The sequence below is a fragment of the Bison bison genome, unplaced genomic scaffold, assembly GCF_000754665.1.
Source record: "Bison bison bison isolate TAMUID 2011002044 unplaced genomic scaffold, Bison_UMD1.0 scf7180017864461, whole genome shotgun sequence".
Lineage (NCBI taxonomy): Eukaryota > Metazoa > Chordata > Mammalia > Artiodactyla > Bovidae > Bison > Bison bison.
The window spans coordinates 18,945,495-18,963,904 of NW_011495023.1; the positions used below are offsets into that span (position 1 = coordinate 18,945,495).

Below are 18,410 nucleotides of genomic sequence, written 5' to 3' on the forward strand. Positions count from 1 at the left end.
AAGGGGCCCCTTAAATGAACACAAGCTCTCCAGTTCAGCACAGCCTCGCCGTGCTGTGGCCGAGCCAGCCCGGAGACGGGATCCCGCGACACTCTTCTAACAGTCGTGTTGATGCTTGTGCTATATAACAGTGAAGTCTTTCTTTATGTCCCAGTTCTCAAACGTGGGGAAATAAAAGTAACCAAAGAGCAGTTAAGGGAAAATGGGACCACCTAGTTCTTCGAGGAGTGAATACTGTACAAATCGTGTCAGTGTTGACAGAATGCAATTTAAGATTTTTCTGCCCGTCTAGCTTCTGTTGGCTTTTGGATTTTGCAAGCCCTGATTACAGAGCCTAACTCTCGACTCCGTTCAACTCCTGGTCGTGGAGACGAGTTTTCCTTTCCATGCCTGACAAGCCAACAGGAGAGCAAGGTCGACATGTTTTTGTAGATGTCTGTCATGACATCTTTCTTCTTTCTGGTCTAAATGCTTGTTCTGATATAATAGCAGCAAGAGAGCCACAGATTCGAGGCACCTAGAGGTTCATGTAGCTACAGGTGGGGTCAGATATCTGAGAAGAGAAGCATACAGTAAGACAGCTTTGTGTTCCTATGACATAGTAGGATACAGAAATTAATAGTGTTTCTGATAAAAGTTTTTTCTTTTAAGGAAGCCCTTCAATGAATGACTACTGAGTGGAAATTGTGTCTTTCTGCAGGATACACAAGTTTGATGGTACTTCTCTGGTTAGTTTTAGTACTATTAAAGAGTTACTTTGTTATAAATAGACTAAGCAAATGGACTGCCTTGTGGAATGCTATTTTGGCTCCCATCAAGAACCAAACCCTCAAAATGCTACAGATTTTTATACATTTTTAAAAGCAGTCTCATAAGCAGCATGCTAACATTTATGGCAAAGCTATTTTTTGGTATAAATATTATTTGATAAACACCTTTAAATATAAAGAATCTGCCTGTGTAGGAGACCCAGGTTCTATCCCTGGGTCAGGAAGATCCCCTGGCCAAGGGAATGGCTACCCACTCCAGTATTCTTGCCTGGAGAATCCCATGGACAGAGGAGCCTAGTGGGCTACAGTCCATGGGGTCACAAAGAGTTGGACATAACTGAGCGACTAACAGTTTTCACTTTGACTTTAAATATAGTGATGTAATGAGATAGTGTGACGTTTTATTCACTTTTCTTCTTTTCTCCCGTTGAATAATCATGTCTCTACCTATTTATTTTTTTCCTATCGGGTTCTTTATCAGTCTCCTGTTAATGTTATGAGCTCTTTCTGTATCATGCACATTAGCCCTCTCTCTGCTGTGTGCATTTTCTTCTGGTCCTTTGGTGCATTTTACCTTTTTTTTTTAAATGTCAAGTTTAACATCATATATACATTTTAATTTTTACATAGTCAAATCTATGAATTCTTTCCTCTGTTTTCAGAGTTTTGTATTCCCCACACCAAAATTTTTAATTTATATCTTTTGCAAAGTAATATGTACATTAGATGGAAGCATGTGAAATTGCTGTGGTTTTTTTTTTGTAGGTCTAAAGTCATCAGAATGTCAACAGTTTCATATAGCTCTATTTAGTAAATCGTTTGAAAAGTGAAATGGCATTGTAAGTTCTTGTAGGCAAAAGCAGGAACCTTTTCTCCTCTTCCTCTTTGGTGTCACGTCCTCCTTCAAAAGATCCCACTTTAGCTCTGGTTAGCAGATTCTTACGGTATTTGCAGAATATAACTTTCTTGTAATGGTATTTCTCGATTGGTTTCCTGATATTTATTGAGCACCTGTTATGTTCTGGACTCTCAGCATTTCAACAGAGATCAAAAGCAGACCCCCTTTCATAGAGTAAGGGACTGGGGTGAAGACATAACTAAATAAATTGCACTAAATAAATTACATAATACATTCAGTGGTGAGACATGCCATGAAGAAAAGTGAAGCTGGAACGGCCACTGGGAGAGGTAAGGACACACAGCTTCAGTTTTCTCCAGGGTGGTCACTGAAGGCCTCCCTGAGGCCATGGTGGAGAACACCCCTGAGGGGCCTTGTGGAAAAGGAATAGTGGGGCAGTCGTGTGCAAAGGCCCTGAGATAGGCCCCAGGGCATCTGTGGAGCAGGGAGACCAGTGTGACCCGAGCAGAGTGAAAAAAGGAAAGAGCGGCAGGCTTTGAGGCTGGTGAGATAACAGGATGCTGGTGTGAGGGGCACTGAGCTGACCCCTTTGGCTCTTATTGTGTGGGATGGGAAGTCAGACAGGTTTGGAGCAGAGTGACGTGCCTGGCTGTGAGCTTCAGGGTCACTCTAGCTGATTTGCTGAGAACGGGCTGTAAGAGAGCCAGGGCAGAGGTGGGCAGTTGTGTGTCATCCAGATAAGAAGTGACTGTAGCTGGAACCAAAATGTCATTAGTAGAGGTGGCCCTGGTGGCTCAGTCAGTAAAGAATCTGCTTGCAATGCAGGAGACCTAGGTTTGATCCCTGGATTGGGAAGATCCCCTGGAGAAGGGAATGGCAACCCACTCCAGTATTCTTGCCTGGAGAGAATCCCATGGACAGAGGACAGGTAGGCTACAGTCCATGGCGTCTCAGAGTCAGACATGACTGAGTGACTATCACTCACTCATACATATACATACACACAGAGATTTTAAAGAATTGGATCATGTGACTGTGGAGGCTTAATAAGTCAAAATCTACAGGCTAGGTAGCAGAGTGGAGACCAGGGAAGAGTTGCAGTTTGAGCCAAAGGCTGTCTGCTGCTGGAAATCCTTCTTGCTCAGGGAGAGGTTAGTCTCTTTTCCATTAAGATCTTCAACTGATTGTATAAGGCCCACCCACATTATAGAAAGTAATCTGCTTTGAGAGGGTGAGATGAATTGAGAGAGTAGCATTGACATATATATATTACCACATGTGAAGTAGATAGGAGTGGGAAGCTGCTGCATATAGTACAGGGAGCTCAGCTCGGTGCTCTGTAAAGACCTAGATGGGGAATGGTGGGAGGGGATATATATGTAAACTTATAGCTGATTTACATTGTTATATAGCAGAAACTAACACAACATTGTAAAGCAATTATACTCCAATAAAAAAATAGAAGGAAAAAAAGAAAAAGTAACCTGCTTTATTCCAAGTCTACTGATCTAAATGTTAGCCTTTATCCAAGAAACACCTTTACCAGAGGCATCCAGAATAATGTTTGATTATCTGGGCACTGTGACCCAGCCAAGTTGACACATAAGATTAAGTGTCACATTCTCCAGTCTCTTACTGTACGTTAAATATATCTATGGTAATTACTGTGGTGAGGGAAAATTTACCCTTTGGAAATTTGATATGTCTTGCACATCAAATGTTTCTCTCACTAAAAGAAGTAATTTAAACCATACAAGTCAACAACATGGAATGGATCTGTGACATTTCAGGCGATTACTACAAGTCATACAGTACTCTGGTGACTCCAGAGTTCAGCCACTACCGCTGCTTTCTCAGACACGCCTGGTTCTAAAGAACAGCCTTTGCACAGGATGGGTCTGTATCCATCCTCAGCACCGGACACCTTCTCCAGCTGTAGGACCCCTCTGGAATATGGCCAAGGGAGTTCCTAGAAAGTCTGCCTTCTCATGAGGTCATTTCCAAGGACTACTTACATAGAAGAATTTCTTCCCCTCACTCCTTATCTGCCTCCACACTGTTATTTCCTGAGTCCACAGATGCAGAAGGACAGCGGGAATGATTACCCTGCAGACAGAATATTCTTGGACCCCAAGTGGAAATGCCCAGGGTCGCTATTGATCTAAGTGAGGCCGATAATCATTTAGTGAATACATTTTCACTTTCTCTGATGTGCATAAAGTCAAGCACAAAACAGTATAAGTAGCCATTTCCCTGATGACTGATTACATTTTTGAAAATACATTCTATGTCAAATTGATCTAAGTTGACTCTTGAAAGCAGTAGCACTGTAATACTCCAAGCACTGAATGTCTCTTTGTGTAAGAATTATATCTTGAAACCGTATTCAGTGAGCCACCACTGATGCGAAGGTACACTGGGTCGTGGGATTCTTATTGATGTGTAACGCTGGGTTTCTTAAAGGTCACTGTATTTATCAATAAAAGACGTTTGCTTACTAGTGGAGGGAAGGAAAAAAGCTTACTGACTAGGCAGTGTAAGTTGTGCGTTGTTTGCATAAAATTAATAAACTGAGGTTAAATTGATAGTATGCTATAAATATGAATTGTAGAAAATTACACCTTTGAAAGTGTGTGTGTATATATAAATACTTAAAGTATATACACATAGACACACACGTAATTAATAACTCACTTCCTCCTATAAACTCTAAACAACTTCCTTTAGTTGTGATGGGTGGTGTGAGAGTTAGTGTGTCTTTGGTGTGTGTGTGTACACGTGCATATGCTGACTTCCGAAGGGTGATTGCTTCTCAGTGGTAGAAATGCAAGCTTTAAAGATTCTGTCTCCCTTTTCCTACTACAATACAAAGTAGTTCTTATGAAGAGTAACTGGCCTTTTCTTTAACTGGTAAGAATTACAGAATGTTTTCGCTCTGTTTAATTCATTATAGAAATTGTGTTATAAACAATTCACAAAGCACTGCTTATCACGCATGTGTCTTCCAACACAATTTCTTGCAAATGATCTCCTGAAAAATCATCAGTTTTTCTCCACTTCTGCTCCTGCTGGAGCACTTCATGCATTCTTTTAAAACAAGATCAGTTTTGGGACTTCTGTAAGTTAAGACTGTTCTTTCTATTTAACGAAAGTGTTTACCATAAAGTTCAGTAAAAACAAATCCATTCATTTGCTGTTATTTCTTTTAAAACTATTTACCCATCTCTAATTCTGTATTTCTTCCTAACCCTGTTTCTTATTTGTCCCATGTTTAAGCACCAGTGAGCCTCTAGTTACATTGCCTATTGTATAAATCTAGCATGAGATTCCATTTGTTCCAATATTCAGTCACTTTATTAAAGAATGTTATGTAGGTAAGTACAGCTGTGTCAAAATATACTGCTTTAATATTTTTCCAAAAAATAAAATTTATACAAAGAGAACATTTAGAAGTATTCTTTCAAACGCGGTACAGGTTAAGAAAGAACTCTGCATAATCTCAACATGTCTGGAATACTACTTGGAAATATTCTCTCTAACAGAAACCATTCCTGCTTGGAGAATTTTAGGTTGCATAGACTCAACTTAAAAAAATAACATTAAAATTTCAAATCCAATTTTCCCCTTTTCAGAATTATATTTTTATATTCATTTTTATGTGTGCATACTGTATTTTTTTTATAATTTTGAAAGAGTAAGACTCATTTCTTTATTAGCTGGCTGGAAGAAGATTAAATTCTCATATGTTTTTTCTTTTTCTTAAATGGTAATGCTATGCTATACTAAAAAAAATTGTCGATGGTATCAGGAAAACTTTTTAAGACCCAGGTGATTTTTTTTTTCTTGGAAATTGCAGGTTGATATTTTATATTAGCTTCCATGATTTCGTTAGATACTTTGAGTTTCTGTTTTTACTTTTAGCTGGAGATGAGCTAAAAAATTCAAGGGTATTTATGGCATTTGAACATTTCTTTTATACTCAGAGCAACTTTGTACTTGTAACATTTCAGAAGTGAATTTTCCCTGTTCAAAAGCCTTTTCCTCCTTTATATACAAAATTAGCACTATATGGTGAGTTAATATAATCCATGATGACATTCATGTTTCTCTTTTTTTTTTCCCCCCTCCCTGATACTGTTTTATAAGGTGGATGTAGAAGGTGACTAATTCAGTCTCTCCATCTCCAGATCTCTGTAACTTTTACAGTTTTGTGCTGGCATTGCTTTTCAGTTTAAACTTCTTCCCAAGATTTTTACTTGTTTGTTGTTTTAAGATGTTCTTAATTATCTTTCTTTGTCTTTGGGATAATTTTATGGCTGGCATACTCTGGGAGCATCACTTCAACAATAACTTTGTCATAGGATCGTGTCACTACATAGTTTTTACATGTCTGTTATGATTTATATCATCATAACAAGATTGGCATTATATTCAAAATGTTTATTTTAATGGAAATTTTCAACATTTTGTTGTCAGAAGCCTATCATTATATAATCACTTCTAGCCACTTAGTTTTTTTAATGTGTACATGAGTTTTTTAAAAGTCTTAAAAAATTCATTCATCGCAATATTTTCTCTTCCTTGTAATTAAGGTACCTACTGAACTCATTAAATATTTGGTCAAATTAATTCATTGTTTTAAGAAAATAACTTTCATACAGTATTTTTGGCAGTTCTCCTGATTTTTAAAAGTAGCACATTTTAGTATATTTAAGGTGAGAGGAGAGAATTAAAATGCTTATTTTTATTTTAAGAAACTAAGCCCTTTTCTTCACTGTGTTTGCATAAATGTATTTTTTCAAAAAATTAGGAACTTATATAAATCTCTTAATTTTTCAGATGCTTATGACTGATATTGCTTTGTTATTAATTCAAGCAAGTTTCACTGAAACTCCGTCCCAATCTGCAGGCATCTGTAACATTTAACATATTAAAAGCTTATTTTCTTAGAAACATTGAGGATGCATAGTTTCTAATGTTATTACCAGACTGGTTACAGAAATATCACCAAAGATGGAACCTGTACCATTTGAAAAGTCCAAATGGTCACATACTAGTATGTATTTTCTTATGGTTAACAGAGAGGCAGGTCACACTCTTGTTCATACATGTGATTTGAGGCTGTTAGTATTGGTGGTGAGTTACCATGACTCTGTAGGAGGGGAAGCCCTTTTTTGTTAATGCAGATACTGCCCATAAAATGATCATGTATTTTTTTTTAATAAAATGTCATCATAAATGTCAAAATTTTATGAAAATAAGATCATTAAAATGATAAATATTTACATTGTAAAAATCTTCACTGAAACTATTTATGGGAGCCAAAGAAACTGATAACAATTTGTGATTTTAAAAAATCACATTCAGTTTTATTAGTGTAGTTCTAAATTTCCAACACCCAGGTTGCTTTTCTTTTACTCTCTTCACTTCTTAGGTGAGTCCACTGGTTCTCTCTTTATCTTCCTTGATCTTTGATCTTTAGTTTTTATACTATATTCTCACTAAAATTTTTTTGCCATTGTTTTTGCTTTCATTGCTTTTTAAGTATTTAAGTGTTTTAACCTATTGGGTATTCCTAACCTTTAAGAATATACAAATTTGATCTATTTTCATAATCATTTCAAAATACAGGAAAGTGGAACCTGCCTCTGAGACACAGGCAAAATGTATTTTCTGTTATATATTGATGTAACCTCACAGATACGTCTACCAATCCTGGATTTCATTTGTTTGGTGTTTTTGTGTATTTTTTTAAATTGTAAAATTATGTAACATTATGGAAAGTCTTTTAAAAATAGGACAAAATAGTTGCCTACAGCCCTCTCCCCCTAGTATATTGTCTGCTTTTATACTTTTTTTCTGTATTCAAACCAGTTTTTATATTAGTAAAACTCAGTATAATTATGACTATTGTATATGTCCAGTTTTCTCCATTTATTGGTATCGCAAATACATTTCTTAATGGTGTTGTATAGTTCTTTTTAAATTTTTATTTTACATTGAAGTATAGTTGATTAACAGTGTTGTATTAGTTTCAGGTGTATAGCAAAATGATCCAGTTATATATATATACATGTATCTATTCCTTTTCTTTCCCCACTTAGGTTATTATAGAATATTGAGCAGCATTTCCTGTGCTATACAGTAGGTCCTTGTTGGTTATATATTTTAAATACAGCAGTGTCTTAAGCCCCCTTTCTTTGAAAAGGTGTTTCATAGTTAATCATTCCCATACTTGTATATATTTTGAATGCTTCAAGGTGTTTTTTACTATTAAAAATATCACTAACATTTGAAATTATAGGATGTGAAAGTTGCTCAGTCGTGTCCAGCTCTTTGTGACCCCATGGACTATACAGTCCATGGAATTCTCCAGGCCAGAATACTGGAGTGGGTAGCCTTTCTCTTCTCCAGGGGATCTTCCCAACCCAGGAATTGAACCCAGGTCTCCTGCATTATGGGTGGATACTTTACCAGCTGAGCCACAGGGAAGCCCGAAATTATAGGATGGATAGATATAATTTTTGTTGTTGTTGCTGTTGCTGCATCGCTTCAGTCATGTCCAACTCTGTGCGACCCCATGGACTGCAGCCTACCAGGCTTCTCCATCCCTGGGATTCTCCAGGCAAGAACACTGGAGTGGGTTGCCATTTCCTTCTCCAATGCATGAAAGTGGAAAGTGAAAGTGAAGTCGCTCAGTCGTGTCTGACTCTTAGCGACCCCATAGACTGCAGCCTACCAGGTTCCTCCATCCATGGGATTTTCTGGGCAACAGTACTGGAGTGGGGTGCCATTGCCTTCTCCCATAGATATAATACTTACCTATAATTATTTGAAGTTAATTTTAATACCAAATGATTCTTAATTTACATATGTAAGCATTAAATTTAATACCCTTTTTGCTGAATAGTTATATCCGTGGTGTTATATCAATACTATTATATCAAATATAGTGAAGTAGTTTTGAAAATAACCAAATAACAACTGCCTGAGTTTAATTTCTTTTTTTTCTTCTTAAGAGAAATGTCAAGTCAAATCAGATTAGAAGTACTTGCTAAAAAATTTTAGTTTCTGTCCTGAGCCTGTGTTGTGAAAACACTTAAATTACAAGTATTTGGAATAATCTCTATTCCCCTAGTAGATCAGGAATACTTTGAGAGCAATGACACTGTTGCATATATTTTTCTATTTTACACATCATCGTAAATACAGAGGAATATCAAATATACATATTTAATTATATTTGAAAAATATCTTCTAACAGAAAAAGAGCTTATGATTTTTACTCCCTGAATTAAACTGCTGCTTCTCTTTGATAAACTTTTCCTAGTAAGTTATTTCATAAAACCACTGACGGTCCTACTGTGTAGCACAGGTAACTTTGCTCAATGTTATGTGGCAGTCTGGATGGAGGGGAGTTTGGGGGAGAATGGATACAAGTATATGTGTGGTTGAGTCCCTCTGCTGTCCACCGGAAACTATCACAACATTGTTAATAGGCATACTCACGTACAAAATTAAAAGTTTAGTAAAACAACAAAAGTCACTGAAAGCTTACCAGTTTTTCTCTTAAACATCTGTGTGTGTAGAATAACATTTCAAGCTTCATTCTGGACTTTCAAGATTTAATATTTGAACCAAGGATTGTTTTCTCTTTATGACACTAAAGGAAGAGTTACTTAAACCTGTTAGATTGTTATGCCTGCTCCATTTGTTGTTGTGAGAATTAAATGAACGCATCCATGTAAGTGCTTCAGATGGTGTCTGTCATTTGTAAGTTCTCAACAAATACCCACTACCACCACCACCACCGCTTCCGCTGTTTTGATATTGAAATTAACAATAAGGGAATGATCTAAACTCAGACCAAGAATCACCTTTTTTTTTTTTGTCCAAACATCATAACTCACTATCTGGTGTTTCAGTACAAAGTGTGTATTAACATAAAGTTGGTAAAGGGTTGTTCAGTAAGGATTTCTGGGGCCATTGGCTAATTATTTAGAAAACTATAAAGTTACAGCCTCATCTCACAAACTTGATCTCATAATCATACCTGAGTAATTCCAGATGGATTTAAAAAATTAAGTGTAAAGCTATGTAACCTATTTTTTTAATTTAAGAAAATTTGGGTGTTTATCAGATTAAGGGTAGGAAAGTCATAAAAATAGTGAAAGAAATTACAAAGGAAAGAAATTCACAGATTCAAATAAATAAACCTTTAAAATTTCTTTGAAAAGGAAAACTGAAAATCTTAACATCTTTGCAATAAATAAGGCCAAGGGTTATGACCTTAAAAGATACATGTATGTGTATGCTGTTTATGTAGACTCCCCCAAAAACAATCAACAAGTATTAACAATTCACAGAAGAAATAAATGCAAATGAGTTGCAAATGTGAAAAACAGGTTCAACTTAACAGTTAAAATGAAACGGTATACAGTTTTTCACTTGTAAGATCACTAAAGATTTTTAAATGATTAGAAGTCCTTTGATGAGAAAATGGTAAAACACACAGTTGTTCTTGCTGCCAATGGAGATGTATGTTCTTATTAACCCATCTGAGAAGCATTTGGACAAGATCCATCAAGCTTCTTGCAATTTGCCCTAATGAAGTCATCAGTGACACAGAGTAACAGGAATGTACAGGAATGTTTATTGCAACTTGTGTCATCTTTTATAATAAAAAAATAAAATTTACTTTAAGCAGAACCACGCAACTAAGTAAGTTAGCGAGTTATCATAAATTATTCCTGCTGGAAAATATTAGATAAGAAGTGTCTCCGAGTGATGAAGGGCTGACCCGCACCTGCGGTTTCTCTGTGAAGCCACTTTCCTATTGTAATAAAGCTGACGTGCTGTTCTCTTGAAAAAAAAAACACAAATCTCTAGCAGCTGTGGGTAAGAGCCATGGAAAAAGCTTGTCCATAAAAATGTTGAGCCAATTATAAATTACAAAAATGTGAAATATAAGGAAAAATATATTTTGCATGAAACCGTTCCCTTACTCCAAATTCCTTGTTAGTGCTGCTCTGCCGCTCCTGGTGTCTAAGAGCCAGCTCTTGCTAAGACTTGTGCACCAAAAACGAACTAGAATGAAATACGTTCTAGGTGATTTATTCCCATTTACTGGAAAGAACCTTCTGCTTGCTTTCAATTTAAGTACACATTCTTGAGCTTCCTTTTAATAAGAGAACCACCTAAGACCCAAAGGCCAGAAATGATTAACCCCTTTTCCTGATGTCGACCTCACTCTCCTTTAAGCTTAGACTTATCCAAGCTGTGCTGACATGCCCACACTGTGTCACTGAAATTTGAAAATGACAGTCTCTATGCTGCCTTGAGTGGCAGGCTTCTGTGCTACCTGGTTTGGCTTTGTTTTTATCTGAGAAACAAGTAACAACTCTGGATTTCATGCCTTTTGTTATATCCTCTGTTCTGGCTGTTTTATTAGTTGTTCTGGGTTGGGGATTTCTCGTTTCCTGACTCTAATTTTGTATATTCATAGATGTGTGTGTGTGTGTGTGTGTTTCCCGATGGCTCAGTGGGGAAAGAATCTGCCTACAATGTGGGAGACACAGGAGATGTGGGTTCAATCCCTGGATTGGAAAGATCCCCTGGAGGAGGAAATGGCAGCTCACTCCAGTATTCTTGTCTGGAGAATTTCATGGGCAGAGGAGCCTGGCGGGCTACAGTCCATAGGTGGGGGTCGCAAAGAGTCAGACACGAATGAGTGACATAAACGGCAAAACGACATATATGTGTGTGTGTGTATGTATGTGTGTATCCATATGCATGGGTACATGAGTGTATCTATTTATTGTGTGGTGTAAACATGTGACATATATACGTGTGTGTTGAGGGAGTGAGGGACCGTAAGTAAGGACAGAAAAGAGAGATGCTCTCTAAATGTAACTGTAATAACAGAGATAGCACATCCCTAGAAACAGTACCTAAAAAAAAATAAAAAGGTAGGTAACATACACTGAATCTTTATCTCCTTAAAAATGCCTGACTGCTTTAATAAGCTACTTTTAATAGTTAACATATTTAAATCTGGATTTAATATTTTGTGTCTTTTATGACGTTACTCAAACATGAAGCCCCTTCATTTGCTTTTCCCATTCCTGCTAGACAGACATGTGCTATGGGAACAACAGAGAACGCAGTGTGTTCCTGCCTCGGAGGCACTTTCAGGTTAGGTGCGACCCAGTCAGGTGCTAATCTCTGTCTACTGTGTGAGCCGTTTACCACACGCCAGGTCCTGGGCAGATGCTTCACATAAATTGTTTAATCCTTAATATCCTGTGAGAGGTCGATAGTATTATCCTCATTTTAAAGCTGAGAAATGAAGTTTCAGAAAGTTTTAAAAACATTGGCAAGTCACCCAAGTTGGTAAGGAAGCCAGTGACCCAGATCTGAGCCTTTAACACTCAGCGCGGAGCCCCTGCACCCATGGGATCCCAGTGGACCTGGCTGACTTTTCCCCTTTTGTTTTCTAAGTGAGGCGCTGGGCCAAGACACTCAGGTCTCAGAACCTGTGGGAATTCTGCATGCGTGGTCGTGGCCACCTGGAAAACACGTGAGCGAGGTCAGGGCCGGTCGTGGTGTGCGGGCCAGTGCAGGAGTGTCCCTGATGTGCTGGCTGGGCGGGGTCTCAGCAACCTGACGCTCTCCTCTCCGGGGCTGCTCCGGCTCTGAACCTTCATGAACGCGGTGCTGTGTCCCTTTTGTCGGCTTCGTATGGTTATCTTTGTGAAAATCCCAAATGTGTCTGGCTTTCTTTGTCAAAATTTACATTAAGGAAATGAAACAGGAACGATAGTAGAATTTTAGGGTTGCCTTTAAAAATCCTGTTTAGAAAATCTGTTGTCGTGGTTTTAGTTGTCAGGTCATGTCTGAATCTTTTGCGACCCCATGGACTATATATATAGCCTGCCAGGCTCCTCTGTCCATGGGATTTCTTAAGCAAGAGTACTGGAGTGGGTTGCCATTTCCTTCTCCAAGGGATCTTTGTGATCCAGGGAATGAACCCACGGCTCCTGCATTGGCAGGCAGATTCCTTACCACTGAGCCACTAGAGATTTACCTTTTACTTTAATTAAGTACCTTTTCTATACCAAGTGCTGTACAGCTCACACCCCCAAGTGACCCCCAGCTCCTCACCCTGCATGTCCATGGAGATCTCATGTTAGAAATCTGGTTCCCTTTTCTCTTTCCCCCACTATCTCATTATTGTTTATGACAAAGGTGAAAACTTGAGTTAATCATAAAGACTCCATTAGGTAAGCATTTTCACTGAAATTCAGGATTTAGCTGGGATTCGTCGATCAGGAATTTTTCCGGTTTTCACTTTTGGATTCATTGTGGATGAGGCATATATGTCTTCAATCCATTTCTGTGCCAGATGTTTGTAGTGACTTGAGGAAACCCCTCCCTCCGTATGAGGAATAACTGAGGGATTTTTAGTTCTCCCTGCTAATCCTATAGGATGTCTCATGAGTCTTTCCCCAAAAAATACAAAACGTAATTACAGTTTGTCCTCAGACCCTCACCATAGAAGTCTGACGTCTCTGTGCAGCTAAGATTCTTAGAATTCACCCATCTTTTCTTCATCCTAGGACCAGGTTAGTACACTTCCTCTTTGTCCCTGAGATCTCACCTTTCTTTGTAAGATGATATGTTTCATCGTTTATTCTGTTTGCTTTTTCCTTTTGTCTTTAATAAGAGATTATTAGAGTAGCTGTCTTCCTTGTTTCAAATTCTTTGTAAATCTTCTCTCTCAAATAATCCGAGTATCTCAAGATCAGACCGACTCTTAGTGGATTCCAGGAACATATTATCAGAACATATTTATCACTCCATTCTTAATATTTTGATTTTTATTAAACTGTGGATCTATAAGGTGAGTGATAGAACTCTGGACATTCATTAACTGTTTTTTTTTTAATACTGCCTTTATTTTGAAAATTAATTTTTAAATCCAATAGTAATATTTATTTTTCTTTGTGTTCTCTAAAATTCACATTATTGCATTTTATTATAAAATACCTTTATTAAAGTTTTTTTCCTGCTTACCAGATTTGATTAGTATTCTTTTTAAAGAGAATCTGTTTTTATACATTTAAAAATATGCTTGCATTTGTTTTATGTTATGAAACTGATATAGAATATTTATCATATTGTAATAAGCAGACTGTTGCCTCCCTTTAAAGTCTGGATTTTGAGTGTATTGGTTAGGCCAAGAATCCTTGAATGATGTGTATGGTAAATACCACTCTTCAAGAAAAGACATTAAACCAGAATGATATAACTATGTGAAGAACAAGCAGAATGAAATAGGGTTTGCCTGAGACAAGGAACTTTTGCCTTCGCTTTTCTAAGCCAACATTTCAAATGACAGCAGTGTGCTGGAGGGAGCTGTTTAAGCAGACAGGAAACTTACTTAAATACTTGAAAAGGTGTTTTAGTAAAATATGACACGGTATTAATAAGAGTACACAACTGTGGCTCAGAAACTTATTTTCAAATTTCAGTCAGCTTCACATTATAAAGGGCTTCCCTAATGACTCAGATAGTAAGGAATCTGCCTGCAATGCAGGAGGCCCAGGTTCGGTCCCTGAGTTAGGAAGATGCCCCAGAGAAGGGAAAGGCTGTTCACTTCAGTATTAGCATAGAATTTCTATAGGAGAAAAGAACCTGAGGCTTGGTCATTTACTCCACCCACTGGGGTCTCAGAACGGTGAGGTAACTTGCTGTCAGTGATGGTCTGGTTCTGTCTGCCTGATCCAAGCAGAGGCCTCATGGACGGAGGAGCCTGGAAGGCTGCAGTCCATGGGGTCGCTAAGGGTAGGGCACGACTGAGCGACTTCACTTTGACTTTTCACTTTCATGCATTGGAGAAGGAAATGGCAACCCACTCCAGTGTTCTTGCCTGGAGAATCCCAGGGACCGGGGAGCCTGATGGGCTGCCGTCTATGGGGTCGCACAGAGTCGGACACGACTGAAGTGACTTAGCAGCAGCTCCCTAACTTTAGTTTTCTTTCTGTTTAACAATAGATGCTATCTGTGCCACAAGGATGTTGTTAGGCTGTGCTTAGAACACAGTGTAAAAGATTCTAGTATTTATGAATGGGAGAATTCATCATTTATATTTAAAAGGTTTCTGCAGTGCTTTTTAAACTTTTTCTTACAATTGTGTTCATCAATCTGTGAAAAAGATTCTTTATGATATCTGACCTCTTTGTTTCCTGATTTTTGAAAAGAACTCTTTATGATTGGGAAGCAAATAAAACTTAAAATATTATAGCTATAATTAAATGTTAGATGATTCTTTTATCTTTATAAAAGATCTATTTCCCTTTTTTTTACTCAGTGCACTGGTAATGCTATTATGGTAAATAAAATCCAGCCCAACTTTGAGGGATTAAAAAAAAATTTTTTTTTAGAGGGGGTGTCTTTTTTTAGTTCTAACTGCTAAAACGTTTTTTTTTTTTTTGTATTTGCAGCTGGTTTTAGAAGAAGTTTCCGTCTTAGTAGAAAAGATAAGAAAACAAATAAATCCATGTACGAGTGCAAGAGGAGTGACCAGTATGACACAGCCGACGTGCCCACGTATGAGGAAGTAACACCGTATCGACGGCAGACGAACGAGAAATACAGACTCGTAGTCTTGGTTGGTAAGTGATGGTTTGTGTGATGCTGAGGAAGTAAGACAGTGAGAATTTAACTTCAGAGGGCACAATGCTGGAAGTGTTCAAGTGGAAAAAATAAATCTCATCTTGAACACCGTTTGGCCTCTAAAATGAAATCTTTGTAGTCTTTTTGTACTTATGACATTGAGACTTTCAAGATACCTGTGTCATGGGACTGGCGTTTTACTGGACCTTCTCTCTGTAGCAGTGTGTGCGTACTAAGTTCAGTCGTGTCCGACTCTGTGACTGTTTGGACTGTAGCCCACCAGGCTCCTCTGTCCATGGGATTCTCCAAGCAAGAATACTGGAGTGGGCTGCCATGCCTTCTTCTAGGGAATCTTTCTGATCCAGGATTCAAACCCGTGTCTTGTGTCTCCTGCATTGGCAAGTGGGTTCTTTACCACTAGCCCCACCTGGGAAGCCCCTTTCTCTGCCTTCTCTGGATTTCTTTTTCTTTTTCTAGTTTTATCAAGTTGAATTTTTGATCACTGAGCAAAAACCCCTTTAAAAATGTTCAAGTATTAACTGGGCATAAATTTAAATTTGCCTCTAAGCACTGCATCCTACAAGTTTTGATTTATTGTGTTTTTATAACATATCATTAAGATCAGGATATTTTCTAATTTCTGTTGTGACTTCTTTGATCAGTGAGTTATTTACATATGTGTTATTTAATTTTCAGATACTTAGGGATTATCCAGGTATCTTTTGGCTATTGATTTCTTATTTAATTCCATTATAGTCAGAGAATATGCTTTGTATGATTTCAGTTATTTTTTTAAGTTTGTCAGAATTTACTTTTTTTTTTTTTAGCCCAGAATACAGTTCTGTGTGTACTTAAAGAGAATGTGTTCCGTTGTTGTTGAATAGAGTGTTTTATACATATTATGTAAGTCAAGTAGGTTGATATTATTATTCAGGTCTTCTGTATTTTTATTATTTGTCCACTTGTTCTGTTAATTGTTGGGAGAAGACTGTTAAATTCTCTAACTGTAGATGTGTCTATTTCTCTTTTTACATTAGTCCACTTTTACTTAATAGATTTAGAAGCTCTGTTGCTGGGTGGATACACATTTAGGAGTATTATGTTTTCTTAGTGAAGTCACTTTTATTGTGTAATGTTCTTTTTTTACCCCTGGTAATATTCATTATCCTGAAGTCACTTTATGTGATATATAACATAGCCACTCAAGCTTTCTTTTGCTTATTGTTTGCCTGGTACATCACTTTCTTTTACTTTAACCCATCTGTGTCTTTCAGACAGGATAGTATTGGGTCTTGTTTTAGATATCCAATTTAATAATAAGTGTGTTTTATTGATATGTTTAAAGTTTAATATAGGGCTTCTGTGGTGGCTTAGACGGTAAAGACTCCACCTGCAGTGTGGGAGACCTGGGTTTGATCCCTGGGTTAGGAAGATCATCTGGAGGAGGGCATGGCAACCCACTCCAGAATTCTTGTCTAGAGAATCCCATTGGACAGAGGAGCCTGGCGGGCTACATTCCATGGGGTTGCAGAGAGTCTGACACAATTGAGTGACTAAGCACACACATATATGTTCATATTAAATTTACATTTAATTTAACTATTGATATGGTTGGATTTAAGCCTACTATTGATATTTTATGATTTGTTTTCTCTTTGGCCCCTTGTACTTTTCAAAATTTTTCTTTGTTCCCCTTTCCTGCCTTCTTTTGGGTAATGTGATTATTTTTTTTCTTTTTTGATATTAATATATTGCTGACTTTTTGGCTTTATCTCTATGTGTAATTATTAGTTGTTTTCAAGTTTTTTCCTTATCTTTGATTTTTAGCACTGATTATGATGTATTTTTTTGAATTTAACCTGTCTGGATTTCCCAGATTTCTCAAATCTGAAAATTTATGTCATTCATCAAATTTTTGGCCATTTTTTTTTCCAAGATTTTTTTTTTGACCCAACCTCTTTCCCCTCTACTCTGAGACTCCAGTAGCACATATGTTACACCCTTTAAGGTGGTCTCACAAGTTCTTACAAGTTTTTTCCCAGAGCTTCTCTGTTGTTCAAATTTGATGATTTCTTGTTTTTTTTTTTTTTCTTTTTTTCCTCTCAAGATCTCTGACTCTTTTCCTCATTATCTGTTTTGCTGTTTATCCCACTGAGCAATTTTTTTTTTCTTTCAGGTATTTTCTTCATTTGGGAAATTACTAGTTCTTTTCATAGTTTTTGCTTATTTTGTAAGAACTGTACGTTTCCATTCATTTCAAGTGTGTTTAGTTTTACCTTCTGAAGCTTAGCCACTCTCTCGTCTTAGATGATCCCAGCATCAGGGTTATCTTAGGGTTGGCATCTGTTGATTGTATTTCTCCTTGAGAATTGTTCACCTTTACCTTGTTATGTTTGTCGAATCATTTGTTCCATATCTTGGATGTTCTGAACATTATTTCATATAGACTTTGGGTCTTACTAAATTCTTCTGGATTACGCTGTTTTTAGCAGGCTATTAACCTGGCCAGGCTCTTCACTGCTTCTGGTCTGTGCCATGCATGTGACCCTTGGGGTAAGAGAGACTTAGACATTGGTTTACATCTTAGTTCGTTTCTCAGAGCCTCTGTTGTGCTTCTTCGGGTTCATCTCAGTCATCACAACTTTTGTGGGATCTCAGCTGCACAGCCTGCTGCTCCACAGTGCAGCTCTGAGACAGAGCCTCATCCTCTGGGCAAAGTCAAAGAAGAGAAGAAAAATAAAACGGGAACCTTCACCCCTTGGAGGCTTCCCTTCATAGCTCAGTTGGTTAAGAATTTGCTTGCAATGTAGGAGACCTGGGTTCAATCCTTGGATCTGGAAGATCCCCCTGGAGAAGGAAATGGCAACCCACTCCAGTATTCTTGTCCAGAATCCCATGGACAGAGGAGCCTGGCAGGCTACAGTCCATGGGGTTGCAAGAGTTGGACACAACTTTGTGATTAAACCACCACCACCACAAGTCCTTGGGGCTCACCTCTTAGGCCTGACTTCCTTTTACACTCTGCCTGCTTTTGTTTGCTTCTCCAGAACCCCTAGATCATTGCTTTTAGTGTGCCGTCCAGAGGTTTCAGTTGTAATCAGTGG

General features: G+C 37.7%; 1 protein-coding gene and 1 long non-coding RNA gene across 3 annotated transcripts in view; one reads left to right on the top strand and one right to left on the bottom strand.

Moving 5' to 3' along the window:
- The window catches only part of MPP7 (membrane protein, palmitoylated 7 (MAGUK p55 subfamily member 7)), a 225,280-nt gene that overhangs the window by 178,404 nt on the left and 28,466 nt on the right, over positions 1-18,410 (top strand). The window contains exon 12 of the mRNA XM_010860036.1: positions 15,135-15,305. Within this exon, the coding sequence (XP_010858338.1) occupies positions 15,135-15,305 (171 nt within the window). The remainder of the gene's footprint in view (positions 1-15,134; positions 15,306-18,410) is intronic.
- Positions 1-18,410, bottom strand: part of LOC105003072 — a 178,834-nt gene that overhangs the window by 71,681 nt on the left and 88,743 nt on the right. The window lies entirely within an intron of this gene.